Source organism: Rattus norvegicus, chromosome 8 (genome assembly GCF_036323735.1).
Source record: "Rattus norvegicus strain BN/NHsdMcwi chromosome 8, GRCr8, whole genome shotgun sequence".
Lineage (NCBI taxonomy): Eukaryota > Metazoa > Chordata > Mammalia > Rodentia > Muridae > Rattus > Rattus norvegicus.
The window spans coordinates 118,543,529-118,563,316 of NC_086026.1; the positions used below are offsets into that span (position 1 = coordinate 118,543,529).

The 19,788-nt window shown below is 49.5% G+C and overlaps 1 protein-coding gene across 13 annotated transcripts in view; it reads left to right on the forward strand.

Moving 5' to 3' along the window:
• Nucleotides 1–19,788, forward strand: part of Pfkfb4 (6-phosphofructo-2-kinase/fructose-2,6-biphosphatase 4) — a 43,108-nt gene that overhangs the window by 21,158 nt on the left and 2,162 nt on the right. For 8 of the 13 annotated variants that reach the window (XM_006243840.5, XM_008766563.4, NM_019333.1 and 5 more), the window contains 6 exon segments: nucleotides 1,474–1,681; nucleotides 2,182–2,328; nucleotides 15,297–15,401; nucleotides 17,283–17,412; nucleotides 17,507–17,569; nucleotides 18,554–18,618. In XM_006243840.5, the coding sequence (XP_006243902.1) occupies nucleotides 1,474–1,681; nucleotides 2,182–2,328; nucleotides 15,297–15,401; nucleotides 17,283–17,412; nucleotides 17,507–17,569; nucleotides 18,554–18,618 (718 nt within the window). 13 annotated transcript variants of the gene reach the window in all.

Genomic DNA, 19,788 nt, shown 5'->3' on the forward strand with positions numbered 1-19,788 from the left:
CAGAGTGCTGAGTGGTGGGTGCCTGGCCGAGGGTGGTGGCTGGGATCAGCAACATCTCCAGCCAGACAGTGAATAGTTTGTTTAGGGTTTAGAACCCTGCTGCAGTTACTGACTGTGCCATTGTGCGGCAAAAGAAACTGTAAATAAATGGCCATGGGTGTGTTCTACTAAAACTATAGAAACAGCGTGTGAGTGAGTGGCATTGGCGTTGTTGGCAGTCGTGTGCCTCTTGGCATAAGTCTAAGCAGCGACAGCTTAGGAAATAGCAGTGGGACCGTGGTGAAGTCTTAGTCACCATAAATCATAATTATAGAAAGATGTGGGAGTGTAGGTGGTCCAGCATTAAGTGAAAGGCCAGAATATAAACATGCGTTTGAGTGTTTATAATTACACACCAATATAGAATGCATGTGAACCACGGAACACAAGCAGCTGCTAGAGGGACAGCTTCTGGCACTTACAGAATGGTGTGCCCATGCTGACCATGGGCTAACCCTCTCTTCCCTCTGCCGGGCTCTCTGGAGCTGAGTGGCTTTGCTATTCCCCCGGGTGTCCCCAGCATTGCTTCTTGTCATTCTGCAGGACTACTGCACTAGTGGGGCTCATCCTGACAGCCCCAGTTAGACCTGTCAGCAGCAAACGTTGCTCCTGGTTTTATTGGTAGCGTAAAGGTAACAAACTCGCAGACAGGGAGAACTCAGATGAGAACATCCGGGAGTTCTCCGCTGTACCACCGCCCATTCCCAGCACTGCTAAGTCACCGCCTGTCCGCCTGTCCGCCTGTCCCCAGCACTGCCAAGTCACAGCTGGTTCCCAGCACTGCTAAGTCACAGCCCATCCCCACTGCTGCCAACCTAAGTGCTCTCTCCAAGCAGAAGCATCATTCAGGTGCAAAGTGGAGAGAGCGGCCAGCACCATCGTCTTCCTGTGCTCTTGGCCACTGGTTGCCTGATGAGGGCGGCAGCTCCTTGGCACATAGATGACCTTGACCGTTGACTGGAGGAGAGGGTCTCTGGGGAAGGAAAGCTGCCCGGGAACTTTGGGGAGTGCAATGTTTGCTACTGCCAGGTCAGCTGTCTCTGGTTCAGCTTATGGAGCACAGAGGGAGGCAAGGGAACACACACACACACACACACACACACACACACACACACACACACACACGCACACACACACACACACACGCACACACACACAGCAGTAAAATCGCCACATGACTTGACTGACCACTGCTCTAGCTGTCCCCTTTAGCATGAGTGTTGACCACCCGCCCAGTGCATGTATGTGTGTCACTGCGGTGTGTCCCAGCTGCCTCACCCCCTGTCACTTGCACACCAGCTGATGGCCCTGTGTGTTGTGATCTCAGATCCCGTGGGCAGAGTTGCGGGCTTTACAGCTGGTTCCTGTGGCTGCCGCTGTGCTTCCAAGGGCCTGGCCACCCTCACAGGCTCTCTCTACCTTCTCTCTGGCAAGGGATCTGTCCTACATCAAGATCATGGACGTGGGGCAGAGTTATGTGGTGAACCGTGTTGCCGACCACATCCAGAGTCGCATCGTTTATTACCTCATGAACATCCATGTAACACCCCGCTCCATCTACCTCTGCCGGCACGGGGAGAGTGAGCTCAACCTCAAGGGCCGGATTGGTGGGGACCCTGGACTCTCCCCCCGGGGCCGGGAGGTCAGTGTGTGTGTGTGTGTGTGTGTGTGACCTTTGGGAGGCGGGATGGATATGTGAATATGTGTGTAGCAGACTTCTATAGCCATTGTACAGTTGAGGTGGACAGTGGTTATCCGGTGTAGAGCGTAGGCAGAGGGATGGGGCATTGAGCAAATGCATTCGAGCATTCTCCTGGCAGGGTCACACTCCCCTGAGAGTAGCCTGAGTCCCAACGGAGCAGCTATGGCCTTGACACAGTTCAGGGGGTACCGAGGTCATAGAAGAAAGAGGTCATGTGGCCTTAGGACAATGGATCAATATGGGGGAACCTGACAAATCTGGGCTTGCTCTCGGTGTCCGGGGAGAATGCACAGAGCAGTACTTGGATGTGTGCGTCACTGGGAAGTTAGTGTGGCCTTTTAACTAAACCTGCTCCTGAGTTAGGGCTGGCCCTGGGGACCCTGTTCTTTGAGGTTGTTTGCCCAGGCCCTGTGGGGCTGAGGTGCTGTAACGTGTTTCAGTTTTCCAAGCACCTAGCTCAGTTCATCAGTGACCAGAACATCAAGGACCTGAAGGTCTGGACGAGCCAGATGAAGAGGACGATCCAGACAGCCGAGGCGCTGAGTGTCCCTTATGAGCAGTGGAAGGTCCTCAACGAGATTGACGCGGTAATCACTGTCCCTCCCTCCCCTGCCTGCCTCCTGGGCACTGTCCTCAGGGTCAGGCAGATCTGCCTTCCCTAATTCCTGTTCCGTATGGTCTGGAGAATAACGTAGGGTCGTCATACTTTTGAGCTTTTAAGAAATGGTTTGTTTTGAGTTTGCGTGGAGGCCGGTTGCTCTTGTGGCGGTCAGAGGACAACGTACGGGAATTGGTCCTTTCTTCCGTCCGCGTGGGTCGGTGGTGGCAAGCACCTTTACCCACTGAGCCCCGCACTGGCCCTACTTTCAGTTTTAAACGAAAGGGTAGATCGTAAGTGGTAGACAGATTAAAAGAAGCTCAGTGCTCTGTCATCAGACGGGGTGCTTCAGCTCTAGCTGTTGACTGGGGACTCTGTTAGCAGTCAGCGCAGTTACCTGTAGAGCCCTGGGCAAAGCAAGTGGCTTCTCAGGTGAAGCTTCTTGTGTAAAAGAATAACTGTAGCAAGCCAGGCTAGGTGGCACAGGCCTTTAATCCCAGCACTCAGGAGACAGAGGCAGGTGGATCTCTGAGTTGGAGGCTAGCCTGGTCTACAGCGAGTTTCAGGACAGCCAGAGCCACACAGAGAAACCCTGTCTGGAAAAACAACACAAGAACAGTAGCAACAGGTAGGGATGACATCACCAGATCAGGCATTCGAGGCACCTATGGGAACTGACTGGGGACGGCGAGGCCGACAGCTAGAGTCGCCCATTGAGCTTTCTCCGTGAATGAGCTTCCCATGGCTGAAGGTTAGACTTTTCTTTCCCACTGTAGACATTTTTATACTGTTGTGGGGTTTGTTTAAGCACAACATAACTCAAGCACCAGCTCAGTGCAGATGACAACAGTTTACTGTAACCAAGCTACAGAACAGACTCCAACACAAGCCAAAATGTCACAGAATATTTAAGCTTGCAACATCTGTGCCAAGTTATTGCCAACCAGGGTAGGAGTTGGTTCCTGGGCCTGGGAACATGAACTTAGTGTGACCCTGCCAGCAAGATGGAGAAGCTGTCCTTAAGGTGGCTGGACTCAGAGAACTGTCTCCATAAAACAGAAGTTGTTCGGCTATAGGAGGTTCCCAGATCTCCTAGGTTAAATGGGATCTGAAAGCCAAACAGCAGGATGTAGCACACGCTTCTCTTGCTCGCTCCCAACAGCAGGATCACAGAACGAACAACTGTTACAGCTTGGCCTCCAGAGTTCAGATCTCAGCTCACAACTATGTATAACTCTAGTTCCACAGAACTTGACACTCTCTCCTGACCTCTTCTGACAACCATATACACAGCACACACACACACACACACACACACACACACACACACACACACATTTTTAAACTATTTTTTAAACTAATCTTTAAGAAAGACCTGGGTTTGATTTCCATTCCTCTTGGCATAGAGACTCACAACCGTCTGTAACTCCAGTCCCAGGAGATCTCACACCTTCATTTGGCCTCTGTGGGCACCAGGCATGCACAGACACATATGCAGATAAAATATCCATATACATTAAAAAAAGAAGTAGGCTAGGTGCACACCTGTAATCCCAACACTTAGGAGGCAGAGGCAGAGGGATCTCTATGAGTCTGAGGCCAGCCTGGTCTACACAGGCAGCCAGGGCTATGTAAAGAGACCCTGTCTCAAAAACGCAACAAAAAAATAACGTGAGTTAGAAATGGTTGGCCGTGGGGTTGGGGATTTAGCTCAGTGGTAGAGTGCTTGCCTAGCAAGCACAAGGCCCTGGGTTCGATCCCCAGCTCCGGAAAAAAAAAGAAAAAAAGAAAGAAAAGAAAAGAAAGAAAAGAAAGGAAATGGTTGGCCTTCACATGTTTCTCAAGGAGGCAGTCCTTTTGCCCTGGGGCTCCTGCCCTGTTCTCTTCCCTCCCTGTCTGAGTGGCCACACCACCCACAGACCATGGAGGACACTTGAAGATAGACTTGCAAAAGGAGTGGAGCCGGGTAAGCCTGATGCCACAGCCAGCTTCTTGGTAACCTCAAACAGCACATGGCAGTCTGTCACGATCTCCCTCACTGTCCTTTAGCCCTCACACTCTCCTTTCTTGCACTTAAACTATCTAGGTTTTCCTTCTCTTCTCTTCTCTCTCCCCCTTTTTTGACAGTACTAAATACCAGACTTCATACTTGTCAGGCAAACTCACTGACAGCTGTGCTGTGTCCCTGGTCCCACAGGTACACTTTCTGGACCAACAAAATTTAACTTGATGCTATGGCAAAACTTTCAACATCTGATCTTTCATCAGCTAATTAATGTAAACATCTGTCCATATTTTTCCTGTGGATATTTTCTTTTTATATTACATTCATATATGTCATGTGTATCTGTTTATATATCAGTATCATGTTGGTTTAGTTATAGAAGTTTTTACTCTGTTTATTAGCCATTGGATCTGTCTGTCTGTCTGTCTATCTTGCTTTGTTTTGGGAGCATAACTTTCTGTCTGTGGTCCAGACAAGCTGGGAACTCATTACACACAGCCACCGTCCTTGGATCAGGGAACGCACTCTTCCTGTCTCAGCCCTCCGAGCCAGGACTGCAGGCAGGGACTACCACCCGGCTCCTCTCTTTCACTGAATCTCATTTGTGGTCTCTTGCTTTGTGTCCCCTCAAATAGGATTATTTTTATTGATGATTTATAGGGGCCATTAATATATTCTGGATCCAATGCATACCTGGTAACTCCAAGAGCCGGGCATGTCAGAGGATTGCTTTTGCTTTTGTTGGGCAGCTAGCGATGGGTAACCTTTAGCTAGTCGTGGACTCGCTGTCTACTGGGTTGTTGACTGAAGCTGGTTTCCATGCCAGAAGCAGAAGTCTTTAATGGATGAGAATCTCAGAATAGCCAGTCGCCTTGCGCCATGTTGAACGATTTTGTTGGGTGATGTGAGGATGGGCTGGAGGAGAGGATCAGGTGTTCACAGTGAGGTAATGAAAGCCAGAACCTGGCCAGTGCCCGTGGGAGAGGAAGGGGTAGGGGGTTTGTCCACTTCTATTTAGCCATCCCCTGCCAGGAACTAGGACCAGGTTCTGAGGACCAGCATCCCCGTGGAGATGCATGGAGACAAAAGGACAGTAGCATTCAGGATAGCGCCAGGTTTCCAGTCCCTGGGCTGGGCTCTGGGCAGAGGAGTTGCCTGAGGACAGGTGCCGGCCTTATTCACCACATGGTAGCGCTCAGGAAACACGTGCTGAGGGAGAGGGAAAATTCCTGGTAGGTGTTCAGAAGTGGATGCCCCAGGTACAGCCCGATCTCTAAGGAGAAGGCAGCCTGCAGAGGTGAGGCTCTAGAGCCTGTCAAATGGGTGTAGTGGCAGAGAGGGAAGCAAGGCCAAGGTCCAAACTCCAGGGAGCCCCAGCATTGAAGGGCCCTGTAGGAAGCTTTAGATGTCCTTCCACTAAGGTGGAAGAGAGACCTGGAAGTCAAGGCACAGAAGGAGGCTGTAATCAGAGGGGCACAGTGGCTTCAGGGTGGGGACTGAGGCCGGGCCCCAGACTGACCATGGGGATGTCACCACGGTGTCACTGGGTTCTGGGCATGAGCCTGGTCGTACCCGGCTGTACCCCACCAGCCCCGGGATCCTATGTCTACGAGTTTTCGGTTTATCTCGTGAAGTTTCTGAGGCCTTCGTCTCTGTGATGAGGATGACCTGGCCCCAATTCCAAACCTTCGCCTGTTTCTTGTATCTGCTCTGGCAGAACACAGGATGGGCACACGGGTGTCCTTGTTTTGTTAATTGAAAGGCCCTATCTCTCAGGCTTCTGTCCTCCAGGGTGGTGACAACCCTGGGCCAATCCCATCCATCCTCAGCTTGGTATTAAAAGTTATTATACAGAATTTAATTTATTTATGACAGGAAAGAGTATTATGCCAGGTGGTGGCACATGCCCTTAATCTTAGCACTCTGGAGACAGAGGCAGGTGGATCCAGTGAGTTTCAAGTTAGCCTGGGCTACATAATGTGACCCTCTGTAAAAACTAAAAGTGGAGGTTGGAGAGATGGTCAGGAGCACTGGCTGTTCTTCCTGAGGACCTGGGTTCAATTCCCAGCACTCACGTGGCAGCTCATAATTGTCTGTAATTTCAGTTCCAGAGGATCCGACATCCTCATATAGACATATAGGCAAAACACTGATGCACATAAAATAAATAAATGTGGTGATGCATGCCTTTAATCCAAGCACCCAAGAGGCAGAGGCAGGCAGGTCTCTGAGGAGGTGGCCAGATTGGTCTGCAGAACAAGTTCCAGGCCAGCTGAAGCTATAGTATGAGACCCTGTCTGAAAAATTAATTAATTAAAATTAAAAGAGAAAGTGGGGGTCATTGACTATCTAGTCCATGTTCACAGTGTACTAATTGCCTTATAAGTTTTTTCAAGGGTTGGGGATTTAGCTCAGTGGTAGAGCGCTTGCCTAGGAAGCGCAAGGCCCTGGGTTCGGTCCCCAGCTCCGAAAAATAGAACCAAAAAAAAAAAAAAAAAGATTTTTCATAGTTGTCTTGTTTAAATCAGAATATAAACCAGAATTCTGTTCTTTGCAGCAATTTGAATGAGCCCGGAGGACATTAAGTTAGGTGAGATCGGCAGGCAGACACAGGACAAATGCTGCCGGGTTGGGTCTCAGCAGTGTGTGAGAAAGAGGGACTGGGGTGAGGTGTCCTGAACCTGAGCAGGCAGAGTGCAGACGCCTGGATTTTCTGATACTAGAATAGGAATTCAGTGGATTTTCCATATTTTCTGAGATTAGGGCTGGCTAGAGCTCTGTATTCTTTTTTTACATTCTTGAGAGTTTTATTTGCTTTCGTGTGCACTGATGTGCATGTGAGAGTGTATGCCGCTGTGTGCACTTGTCCACAGGGCCTTCCAGAGCAACCTCACACTCTGCGTCACTTCAAGCAGCACAGTTTAACCACCTCACTGCTGTCGTGGTTAGAGCCTGGCTGGGCGTGGCCGGGCTGTCTGCCCAGAGTTTATCAGTGTGCAATTACAGCGTCAGCCACGAAGTCTGTCTCTTCTGACGCTTGGGGTCTCCTTCCAGCCCATGCTTGTTATCAGGTCATCTCCTCACGGCTGTAGGAGTGAAACAGGTCTCAGATCCTGCATGAGGGACACAGGACTGCAGGATTCTGCCATCAAGCTCTGACTGTGTCCCTGTTCTCACTCTCAGTTCCCCTCTCCCTCCCCCAGTCAGGCACCGCTTCCCTCACAGGTCAGTCGTGTAGGCAGCCGGAAGGAAGCAGTTGCAACTTTAGTTAAAGCACATTTGCCAGGTGCTAGCTCTCTTCATTTTCTGTGTGGCTGAACTTTTCATAAGGAAAGTCTGTGTGTATAGTATATCAATTTCGGCTTCTGTAATTCTATCCTTCAAGTCCTCTGCGTCCCTAGGGTTGTTTGCTTCTTTGCTTTGAGTGAACTTGGTCATCACAAATAGCTGAATAGCATTAGACTGTAATCATAATTGTTTTTCTCATTTCCTTTTTTTTTTTTCTTTTTTCTTTTTTTCAGAGCTGGGGACCAAACCCAGGGCCTTGTGCTTGCTAGGCAAGCGCTCTACTGCTGAGCTAAATCCCCAACCCCTCTCATTTCCTTTTTGTTCTCTCTATTTTACTGTTTGCTGTGCATGCTTTGATTTTTTAAAAAATATAAAATACTGTGAGCCTTACAGCTTGTGGGTTGGGGATAGCTAAGTTAGCACGGAGAGCCCTGGGTGGACTTCCTAGAAGTTCATAAACCAGTCCTGGTGTCCTGATGACATGTACCTTTAATCCCTGTACTTACGAGGTAGAGGCAAGAAGTGTGGAAGTTCAATGGTCACCATTGACTATAGCTTGAGGCCACCTTGGACCACCTGAGACCCTGGACTAAAAAGAAAAACTCGGTAATAGGAGTTTGTGGTCCATAAAAAGAAACAGATTCTCATTTCTACTTGTTGGTGGAGTTTTAGGGCAAAAGCCGTGGCTCTAGGAGTCTCAGTAGACTGGGTTTAAGGCGAGACAGAGAGGAGATGCAGTCATCGTGAGGCTCTTGAGATGGGCAGATACAGGTCCGCTGACCCTAAGTCCATCTTCAAGGGGCCTAGAGGAACTCCGAGATTTTGTATAAAGAGGAAGCAGTGAAGGGTTTGTGGTTTGTGTAGTTGCTGGGGCAGGAAGTCTTGGTTGGTCAGCAGTGGGCTGGTCATTGACTCCTCTGGAGTTCTGCAGGAGATTCAGGAGAAGCCCTGGAGGGGAGCAGCCTGGTTCTCAAGAGATAATTCTGCAGCTGCAGGGTGCCCCTCGACAGCATGGGTCGCTAGCTAGCTGGCCTCATGAGGCACGTGATCTCACTGTGGGATGGTCTGTTTGCAAAGCTCACCGTTCTGCAGCAGGAGGATGTTTAGAGTCTTGTTGCCTCTGGAATTCAAAGTGAGAGGAAAGGGGCAGATGAGAGGAGGGAAGATATCGAAGAAGCAAATACAGCACCACAGAGTTAGTCAGGCCAACAACTGGTCCCTCTTCACAGTGACAGTAATCCGGAGGAAGGTAAAGGGACTGCTCACGAAGAAATGGACAGGTGATGTGGAAGTCATGAAGCAGATTGTGTGGCGATGACGGATCCCCCAACAGTCGGGACCCATCCTGGAGTGATCAGCTCACGTCCCTTCTGGTAGCCTCATTCTTCATAGCCTTGTAGGTACAGTGTGGAGTGGTCAACTTCCTGCAGTGAGAGCTCAGGGGAAGGGAAGAGGAATCTGGAGGAGCAGATAAGTCAGCCCAGCTGGACATATTCACCACACCCCACCCACCCACCCCTAAGACAGGGTTTCACTATGTAGCCCTGGCTGTCCTAGAATTCTCTATGTAGACTCAGGAGGCAGAGGCAGGCAGATCTCTATGAATTCAAGGCCAACCTGGTCTACAGAGTGAATTCCAGGCCAATCAGGGCTACACACAGAGAAACCCTATCTTAAATAATAATGAGGTGGAGGAGGAAGAAGAGGAGGAGGAGGAGGAAGAAGAGGAAGGGAGGGGGAGGAGGAAGAGAAAAGGAGGAGGAGTAAGAGAAGAAGAAGAAGAAGAAGAAGAAGAAGAAGAAGAAGAAGAAGAAGAAGAAGAAGAAGAGAAAGAAGAAGAAGTCGTCTCCTGTTATGTTGCTGTTTAGGTGTCCTGGTTTCATGTGTTGAGAAGTTTGTCATGCTCTGTTGTTCCTCCCTTCTCTGACTGCTTTCACTGATCGTGGTTTTCAGCATTCAATTATGGTTTGCCTTCATATGGACCTGGCCTTGACTTATCTTGCTTGCTGGTCACTGCTGTGTGACAAAACTTTTCCTGGGAAAACACTATACTACACACACACACACACACACACACACACACACACACACACACACACACACACCTATTCATTCCAGAATTCCAGATATGGAACCCTCAACTGACTAAAGTATGAATACCACCAAAGCCCAACTTGGTGAACCATGAGTTTTATTGGGGTTACTTACAGGAGCAGAAATGACTCAAAGGCAGCTGCATCACTAGCATGGGTGACAGCTCACAAAACCTGGGAAACCTGGAGCACACTGAGAAGTGAGCTTGGCTGCGCTCTGCCTCTTCTATGCAGCTCAACTGGTTTCTGTTTCTCTTGGGCGGCTGGTCTGGTCTGAGACTCTCCATCTCTGCTCCGGCTTATCTGAGAGAGAGTCTTCTTTGCAGCTTGGCTTGTTTGAGTTTTTGCTGCTTTGTTTACTTTAGCAGGAAGAGGCCTAGTGACTCTGGTAGGCCTAGTGACTCTGGTGGGTTTCAGGGACTTCCTGAAGCTATTTTGTTTACCCTCCTCTTCCCTGAAGGATGGAATGGGAATGTTTTTTGTTTGTTTGTTTTTGTTTTGGATGGAATGTTTTAATATTGGAGAAAATTGTTACACAACAGTCATTTGATATTTTTGTTACCTTTTTGCTGCTCTTGTTTAAGGCAATCTCTATCCCCTCTGTAACACAGAACAGAACAGCAGTGAATTCATTATGTAGCCCAGGCTGACCCTAGATTTTCTATTTTCCCAGAGCAGAGAATTCTTACAATTTTTTTTCTTTTTTCTTTAGGCATTTTATACATACATACAGTGCTCTATCTGCATGTATGCCTGCCTGCCAGAAGAGGGCATCAGATCCCCTTACAGATGGTTGTGAGCAACCATGTAGTTGCTGGGAATTGAACTCAGGACCTCTGGAAGAGCAGTCAGTGCTCTTAAACACTGAGCCATCTCCCCAGCCTAAATTTATAATTCAAAAAGTCTTCCCTCCACTTGCCACACCCCACCACCTGTGTGCAGACTATCAAATGAGGGTTGATATTCTCTCTCTCTCTCTCTCTCTCTCTCTCTCTCTCTCTCTCTCTCTCTCCCTCTCTCTCTCTTTCTCCTGGGAACCATGTATTAAATTCCATGGACCATAAAAATTTAGTTTTCAGGTAGAATTCAAGTAAGTAACTGACTAGTAACTAACTAGTATTATATTTGATTATTCAAGTAGGTCTGGAGTTGTTCTAAGAGTCTTTCCAGAGTGGAAACATGAGATTTTTGATTTGAGGGTTTGTAACTAGAAAATTTTAAAACTTTTCTTTTGTTTGTTTTAAATGATACAAAGGTTACTTGCTATGAGGCTCTGGGTGACCTAGAACCTGTAGGCTGGGTTTAGAGACATGTACCTGGATCTTAAGAATATTTCATCTATTTTCTGTTTCCTCATATATATTTTCTGCAACTGCTGGAGTCTGTTAGACTGCTCAGCGTTGCCCCACCACCCACCTGACTTTAAGGGTTTTTGTTGTTGTTATTGTTTTTGTTGTTAGTTTTTGAGACAGGATGTCTCTACGTAGCCCTAGCTGGCTTGGAACTGTCTATGACATACCTAGACCAGGCGGCCTGGAGTTTACAGAAATCCTCCTGCCTCTGCCTTCCAAGTGCATTAAAGGTGTGTGCCACCACTGCCTGGCATTTATTTTGTTTTTTAATCTTTCTTCTGTGTGTGTGGGGGAAGTTGTGTGTATTCATGTGGAGTATGTGTATGGGGGGAGGTATGTGTATGTCGTGTGGGATGTGGTAGGTTGTGTGTGTGTGTGTGTGTGTGTGTGTGTGTTGTATATATAGTGTGATGTGTGGGGTGGTGGTGGTGTGTGTGTGTGATATATGCATATATGTGTGTACATGGGTGTGCCCAGAAGCTAGAGGAGGAAGTTGGGGTCCTACTCCATCCCTTTCTGCCATCTTCCCTTGAGATGGCATCTGACTGGGTAAGTGGGCGCTCAGCAAGCCCTAGTGCTCCTCCAGTCACCACCCCACAGCACAGGGATCACAGGTGTTTGTAGCCCTCCCTAGTGTTTTCCGTTGGTGCTGAGGATTGGAACTCAGACCTTCCTTCCTGTGCAGCAAGCGCTCTGACTCACTGACCATCTCCCTGTGCCCCTGGTTGACTTGTCCGAGGGTGTGGTGAGGTTTTTGTGTTTTCTTACTGAGGTTCTCTAGGGATGCTTTGTGCTGCTGTTTGTATTTAAAGCTCACTTTTACTTCTGCTTTGGAAAGTCAGATTGACCACTGCTTTGTGGCCGAAGCCTTCAGTGTGGTGCTTGCCCCCCTACCTCACCCTTCTGGTCTAACTCTATTGCTGCTGGCCTCCTTTGCCCAGCTGTGGGCCACAACCTGTCAGCCACCTCTGCTCAGCAGAAGGACTTGCAGCCCCAGGTCACTGGGCTCTGATGAGAATTGGAGCATTCCAAATCTTTATCCACTGCAGAAATGCAGGTAGGCCGGCCCTTCTCCAGACTGAAAGACAGTCAGGAGGTGGCAGGGCGCATTTTATTCCAGAGAGAGCCCTTTGAAGGTCCAGGGATCTGAATGTTTCTCCCTTCTGTTTTCTGCCTCTTCATGGTTATGCTCTGAGCAGTGAGCAGCCTGTGGTCCCCTGTGGTCCCAGGCTCCCTGTCTCCTCCAGGGCAGCAGTCATCTCCACCGTCCCTGTGTGTTTGCCTGTTCACACATATGTTTGCACATTCATGTGTGTGTCTGCATGTTCACATGTGTGGGTGCATGTGCTATAATGTTTTCTCATCTGTTGTCTACCTTAGGTTTTCACTGAATCCAAAGCTCCCTAGCCTGGTCAGCCAGCCAGAGGACTCCGGGGATCCTCCTGTCTCTGCCTCCCGTGTGCTGGGACTGTAGTCAGGGCACCTTGCCTGCCTGTCATTAAGTGGGTTCCTGGGATCTCAACTCCAGCTCTCATTCCTGTCCAGCAAGTGCTTTACCGCTGAGCCAACGTTTTATGTATATTTCTTTATGTGTGCATGTGTGTGCTTGCTTGTCTGTATGTGTACCGTGTTCATGTGCAGAAGAGGGCTACAGACTATAGTTCCCAACACTACAACATAGTAAGCCAAGTTCTCTGCCACTTTGAAGAAAGGACCATCTTTTGTCTAATTTTTTTTCAAAGATTTATTTAGTTTATTCATAGATGATTGTGAGCCACCATGTGGTTGCTGGGATTTGAACTCAGGACCTCTGGAAGAGCAGTCGGTGCTCTTAACCTCTGAGCCATCTCTCCAGCCCTGTCTAATATTTTTTTGATCATCATCTACCTACCCTCCTTCCTTCCTTCCTTCCTTCCTTTCTTCCTTCCTTCCTTCCGAGGCACCCCAACACCCACATTTCTTCCTTTTCTCCTGTTGAAGCGGGATCTTGCTCTGTAGCTCAGGCTGGCCCAGGATCACGATCTTCCTTCCTCAGCCCCTGACTATTGAGATCGCAAGTGTTTGCTGCTGCGCGGGGCTAAGCTCACGTTCACATCAGCAGCCTGGTTAGGCTTTGCGTGTGCACAGTGTCCGTGCTCCTGGGTGTGTGCCCATGCGCATGTGGGCGTTCACGAGCCGGAGGCTCTTCAGTCACTCGCCGTCTTTCCCAGAATCTGACACTCAGTGATTCAGTGAACTCCAAAGATTCTCCTGTCTCTGCTTCCCCAGCGCTAGGGAGACGAGTGCCTGCCGCCATGTTAGCTTTTTACACAAGTGTTAGGGATCCAAACTCAGGATGAGTCAGCACTTTCCTGACTGCTCCCTCCTCATTGCTCCACCATGGGACTTTCTTTACCATCCCTGCTTCCCCTAGGCCTCCCAGGATCCCCTTTAGTATCTACATTGTTTCCAACAGAGGCAACCTAAAACATTCTTCCTGCCTCTGTAACCACTTCCACATTTTTAGGGACTTATTACGACACTGTTTCACTTCCTGACATCAAAACACATATAGTTTCTTAAGGCTAATAGTTCATGAGACGGTTCTATCACTTCAGCGCCTCTCAGCACCTTAAATAACACATCGGGAGTTTCCATCGCCTTTCTTCTTCTCTGCTGGTGGCTGATTTGTGTGTGTGTGTGTGTGTGTGTGTGTGTGTGTGTGTGTTACCTACAGAGACCAGAAGAGGGCATTGAATCCTCTGGAATTTACACACAGTTGTGAGATGCCTGACATGAATGCCAGGATTTGAACTCAGGTCCTCTGCAAGAACACTGTGCATGCTCGTAACTGCTGAGCCATCTCCAGCTCGAGTTGTTTCTTGAGACAGGGGCTCATGTAGATTAAGCCGACCTCAGCCTTGGCCTTCAGCTCCTGGTACTCCTGACTGCTATGTCCGTGTTCTGTCTCTGTCTCTCTTTCATTCTGGTGTGCTCTCTTTCTCCAGGACACAAATGAATTTTTAATACAGTTTACACAGCAGCTTCTATTCACATTTAGTACTTTCATAACAGACAAGACTGGAGCAGGGCCGGCAAAGGTGCAGAATGCACACCTTTGATCCCGACACTTGGGAGGCAGAGTTCAAGATCAGCCTGGTCTACAGAACCAGTTCCAGAACAGCCAGAGCTAAACAAAGAAACAGACCCCTGTGAACCAGACAGCTCGGTGGGTGAAGGCACTTGCTGACAGGCCTGACAGCCTGAGTTCTGCTCCTGGGGTTCACACGGTGGAAGGAGGCTGCAAGTCGTCCTCTGACCTCCACAACCGTGCCATGTCATGAGCACATGAGCACACACATAAGCTAACAGACAAATAAGTAAAAGCAATAACCATTTTGTAAGCTGGATAAGGAGTACACGCCTTTATCCCAGCACTTGGGAGGCAGAGGCAGTGGATCTCTGAGTTTGAAGCCAGCCTGGTCTACACCAGGTCTATATGTCTCAAAAAACAAACAAACAGGGGTTGGGGATTTAGCTCAGTGGTAGAGCGCTTGCCTAGGAAGCGCAAGGCCCTGGGTTCGGTCCCCAGCTCCGAAAAAAAGAACAAAAACAAAAAAACAAAAAAAAAAACAAAAAAACAAACAAACAAACAAAATAAAAACAAACAGAAAACAGTTTTGAAGACTTAGGAAAACATGTGCATGCATGGATAGATGTGTGATGGACAGGTAAGAACTATTCTTTTTTTTTTTTTTTTTTGGTTCTTTTTTTTTTTTTCGGAGCTGGGGACCGAACCCAGGGCCTTGCGCTTCCTAGGTAAGCGCTCTACCACTGAGCTAAATCCCCAGCCCCAAGAACTATTCTTATAGGGGCTAGAGAGATGGCGGTTAAGAGCACTGACTGCTCTTCCAGAGGTCCTGAGTTCAAATCCCAGCAACCACATGATGGCTCACAACCATCTGTAATGGGATCTGATGCCCTCTTGTGGCATGCAGGTGTACGTGCAGAGAGAGCACTCATACAAAAAATAAATAAATAAACCTTAAAAAAAAAAAACTATTCTTATAGCTTCCTATAAATGTGGCTACCACCAAACTTACTGTTCAGTGTCAGCTTTGTGCTAGGAGGGTCCCATTGGCCCAGGAAACGTTGGTCTCCTCTGTCTGCTCCTTCATCCCAAGGTTAGTCTTGTCAGCCTGGCATGGGCTCAGTAACGACTGCTGTGTCTTCTCCCTAGGGTGTCTGTGAGGAAATGACCTACGAAGAAATCCAGGACCACTACCCGCTGGAGTTTGCTCTGAGGGACCAGGACAAGTACCGGTACCGCTACCCGAAGGGCGAGGTAGGTGGGACTTGGGTCTTAATCCCAGCACCCACTGCCTACCTGGCAGTGTTGCTGTGGTCTGGGCCTGGCGGCTTGGCCCTGAGGCAGACAGCCTAGGCGTGGGTTCCCAGGGTCTCCCGGATGTTTGCTCTTCCTTGGGTCATAGGGGGACAGCGCTACGTATGGCACAGGGTCTAAGGGTGCAGATCTGGCAAGAGCAGATCCTGAGCTGAGTGTCCCTGGCTCTGTTAGGTCTGGCTTTCCTAGGACTTCGGAGTTAACTCATCGTCCCCTGGGGTGCTCAAGCCACCTCCTTCCTCAGGGAGTGGCCAGCCATTTCTCCGACTACTCTGTGTGGCCATAGGCTCAGGCCTCATGGCTAGGCCTGACTCCAAGGTGCTCTCCACTCTTGTCTTGGCCCCGGACTTTTATCCTTTCTTTGGATGTTCCCCTTTGTCATCAGGTGATTCTATCCTCCACGCAACTCCATGCGTCAGCCCCCACCTTGCTTCCAGATCCATGGAGACTTCTTCCCCAGAGAGATTTGGCAAAGCGATCTCATGTCACCTTCTCCCAGAGAGTTGCTGGTCAGAAAGTCGGGATCACCTTGGCTGAGGGATCTCCTCCTGCTTCAAGGAGGGGCCTTGGGATGTTGCCTAAATGTGCTGAGGAGACACATGGGTGAAGTCATGCAGCTCTGGGTGGTGTGGTAATTCTCACACTGTGCTCTGAGGCAGAGCTCAGGAGAGTGGTGAGGAGGAAAACAGCACAAGGCTGGGAGGTGGTGCAGTCAGTTGCTTGCCTCGAAAACAGGACTTAGGTTTGATCCCCAGAACCCTGGTTAAAAACAAAACAAGCGGGTTGGGGATTTAGCTCAGTGGTAGAGCGCTTGCCTAGCAAGTGCGCAAGACCCTGGGTTTGGTCCCCAGCTTCCAAAAAAAAAAAAAAAGAAAAAAAAAAGAAAAAATTTAAAACAACAACAACAAAAAACAAAACAAAACAAGCACGCCCGCTGTGGCATTCATGCCTGTACTCCCAGTACTGAGGAGGAGGCAGGGGCAGCTTCTTCCTGGGAGCTTGTGGGCCAGTCAGCCTAGCCTACGCAGCTCTAAGCCAGTGAGAGACCTTCTCTCAAGAAATAAGGTGCACAGCACCTAAAAAAGGGCATCCAAGGTTGACCTCAAAGCCTCCACATGTACACACACACACACACACACACACACACAATCAAATCACTACCCTTCCACACATACATAAAAACAATAAAGAAAAACAGAGAAGACAGGGAATGATTATGGTGGCATTAATTATAAAAAGAATTAATCAGGAATACCGCAGAACAGCTAGAGGTCAGCACAGGCCAGGGTGTTGCTCCCCCGGGCCAGTCACTGGGTGGGGTGGAGCAGGCTCTTCGGGGGGGTGGGGGGTGGGGGGTGGGGGTTTTTATTTTTGAAAGCCGGTTAACTGCAGGGAAATGGAACCGCCCACCCTCAGGCCTAATTCTCAGGTAAAAATGGAACTAGGGGTTGTCCCAGGGGACAGCAGGGGTCCAAGGTCCCCATCACTACCACAGTGGAGAAGGTAACCGGCAGGCAGACAAGCCTCACGGTTGTTCCTGAGGACCTCAGGGTCCTGACAGTTGTCATACTCTAGGAAGTCCCAGGGCCTTGGTCCCAGCATACCCACCTACCGCCCTCTCCAAGTGCTTCAGTGCTGTGGACTGGAGGAGGGTAGCACCTTTTCCGCCTCAGGATTCCTATTGTTGTGATGAACACCTTGACCACAACACTTCCTGGTTTGTGTGTCAGGTTGACATAAGGCTAGACAGAATAACACCTTTGATTCCATTCCTACCCTGGAGCCAGACCTGAAGGGCACCCTCCCTGCTTGCCTTTGTAGTCCTATGAAGACCTGGTGCAGCGGCTGGAGCCTGTCATCATGGAGCTGGAGAGGCAGGAGAACGTGCTAGTCATTTGCCACCAGGCTGTGATGCGTTGCCTCCTGGCCTACTTCCTTGACAAGGCAGCAGGTGAGGGGCCTTGTCCCGGGCAGCTGGGCTGTGCGTGACATGGGGACACCCAGGCATGTATGACATATTAGCCTTGTCCTTTCCTTGTCCACAGAAGAGCTGCCCTACCTCAAATGCCCCTTGCACACAGTCCTGAAGCTCACACCTGTGGCTTACGGTAAGGGAGCTTCCCGAGTGTCGACCTTGGCAGGCTGTATGGTTCTATGATGCCCCACAAATCCCTTCTTTCTGTCTGGGGACTCATCCTCCTCGAGTCCCTGTTACCCCTTGCCTTTTCCCCTTTCCTGTTTTTCTTCTTTCTTTGTCTTAGGTGGGATTTTGCTCAGGAACCCCCTGTCTCAGCTCAATCCCCAGGGCTGGAATTCTAATTGTACACCTGGTTTGTTTTTTTTTGTTTTTTTGGTTTTTTTTTTTTTTTTTTTTTGGTTCTTTTTTTTTTTCCGGAGCTGGGGACCGAACCCAGGGCCTTGCGCTTCCTAGGTAAGCGCTCTACCACTGAGCTAAATCCCCAGCCCCTGGTTTGTTTTTTAGTGTGTAGAAAACTTGGTGTATTCACTTATGGTAGCTTATGCTTATAATTAGGAGGCTGAGGTAGGAAGATTGTCAAGAGTTCGAGGCCAGCCTGAGCTACACAATGAGACCTTGTCTCCAGGTTCCTGGAACTACAGGAAGCCTCTTCTGTGATCTTTAATATCTCCTTAGCTTTAGAATATTCCGAGAGGGACGTTTACCTTCTTCTGTGCTTCTAACCGCAGATGCTCAGGCTTAGGTCACACAAAGTTTCAGGGGAGCTGGTGTTGTCCCTCTCTCCCCTCAGGCTGACTGGGCTGTCTTTGGCAGAATAGAGGTGTCACTGACTTTGGGGGCACCAAGAGTAAGGGATCCCATGTTGATCATTGACCTGTTGCTTCCCCAAGCACCCCTAGTCTCTGTGCAAACAGTGTGTGTTCCCTATGTGGCGCACGTGGCAGTCACATGGATATGCAGGAGTCTGACAAGGCTCCTGTGCCTCCTGCTGGTCCCTGCTGCTGTCTGGGAAGGAAGAAGGTAGAGCTGAACTCCAAGTCTCCTCCCCAGCGTAGTTTTGCTGTGGTTCTGGCTGCTGTCTGTGTGGGGACTGTGTGGCCTCTTCCTTTGACAGGTTGTAAAGTGGAGTCCATATTCCTGAATGTGGCAGCTGTGAACACACACCGAGACAGACCTCAGGTAGCACTGGGCTCCCTGCCGTGGTGGTGGGCATGTTCCCCTGGGGTGTGAGTTGGGTCAGGGACCAGGTTGGGGTGGGGTGAGTCACTTCCTGGGGCTGTTTTCTGTTTGGGCCTGTCTCCCGTCTCCTGTGGCCAGGGCGGGGCTGTGGCATGGTTTGGTGCTTCCCAAGGTCAGTCCTGGGGAGGGCCCTGGAGTTGGGCTGCCAGCAGAAGCACCCGGAGCCAGATGTGTTTGGCTCCCTGTTCTTGAAGCCTCACAGCTCCGAGGCAGCCCTGCCATGTTTCTGGACCAGAGCTGGTCCCAGGTGACGGGGAGGCTGGCTGCCCACCCATGGCAGGCGGTGATTCTCAACTCTGCCAGTGCAGGCTTCGTGAGCACCTTTTTAAACTGGGCACCTTTGAACTTTAAAAAGGACCGTGGTCCTGGCAGTGTGGCTGAGCTGGTAGGATGCTTGCCTGTCATACACACAGCCTTGGATTGGGTCCCCAGCAGTGTATAGTGACACCTTTTTTTTTTTTTTTTTTTTTTTTGGTTCTTTTTTTCGGAGCTGGGGACCGAACCCAGGGCCTTGCGCTTCCTAGGTAAGCGCTCTACCACTGAGCTAAATCCCCAGCCCCGACACCTTTTTATAATTCCAGCATACAGAGGCAAGAGGATCAGAAATTAAGGTTGTCCTCAGTTACATAATGAGTTTGAGGGCTACATGGACGTCATGAGACTCCTCTCAAAAACAAACAAACAAACAAACAAACAAACAAAAAAAACCCACCTCAAAGTAAGGATTCTGTCTACTCCTTCAGTTCCTAGGGCTGGTCTATGAGCTCAGTGTCAGCCAAGAGAAGCATGTCTCTGTCCCTACAGGTCGGGCTCTGCCATACTGCACAGGGCTACAACCCCTGGCACATCCTGTAGGTGCTGGAGTTAAGGGAAGCCACAGAGGGATCAAAGGACAGGCTCATGGAGCTGAGGGAAATCTCAAACCCCCGTTTCTCTGGCCTAAGATACCCAAAGCTTAGCAGGCCAAAGCTGGAACTGAGCTGTATATATCTTTAGGGGGGTGAGAGAGATTCAGGGGGTTCATGGGCCCCTGCGATTCAGTCCTGAGATGAGCTATATTACAGACTAGGTGTCTATAGGCTGCTAGAACCAGGAAGGAGGTGCACTCCA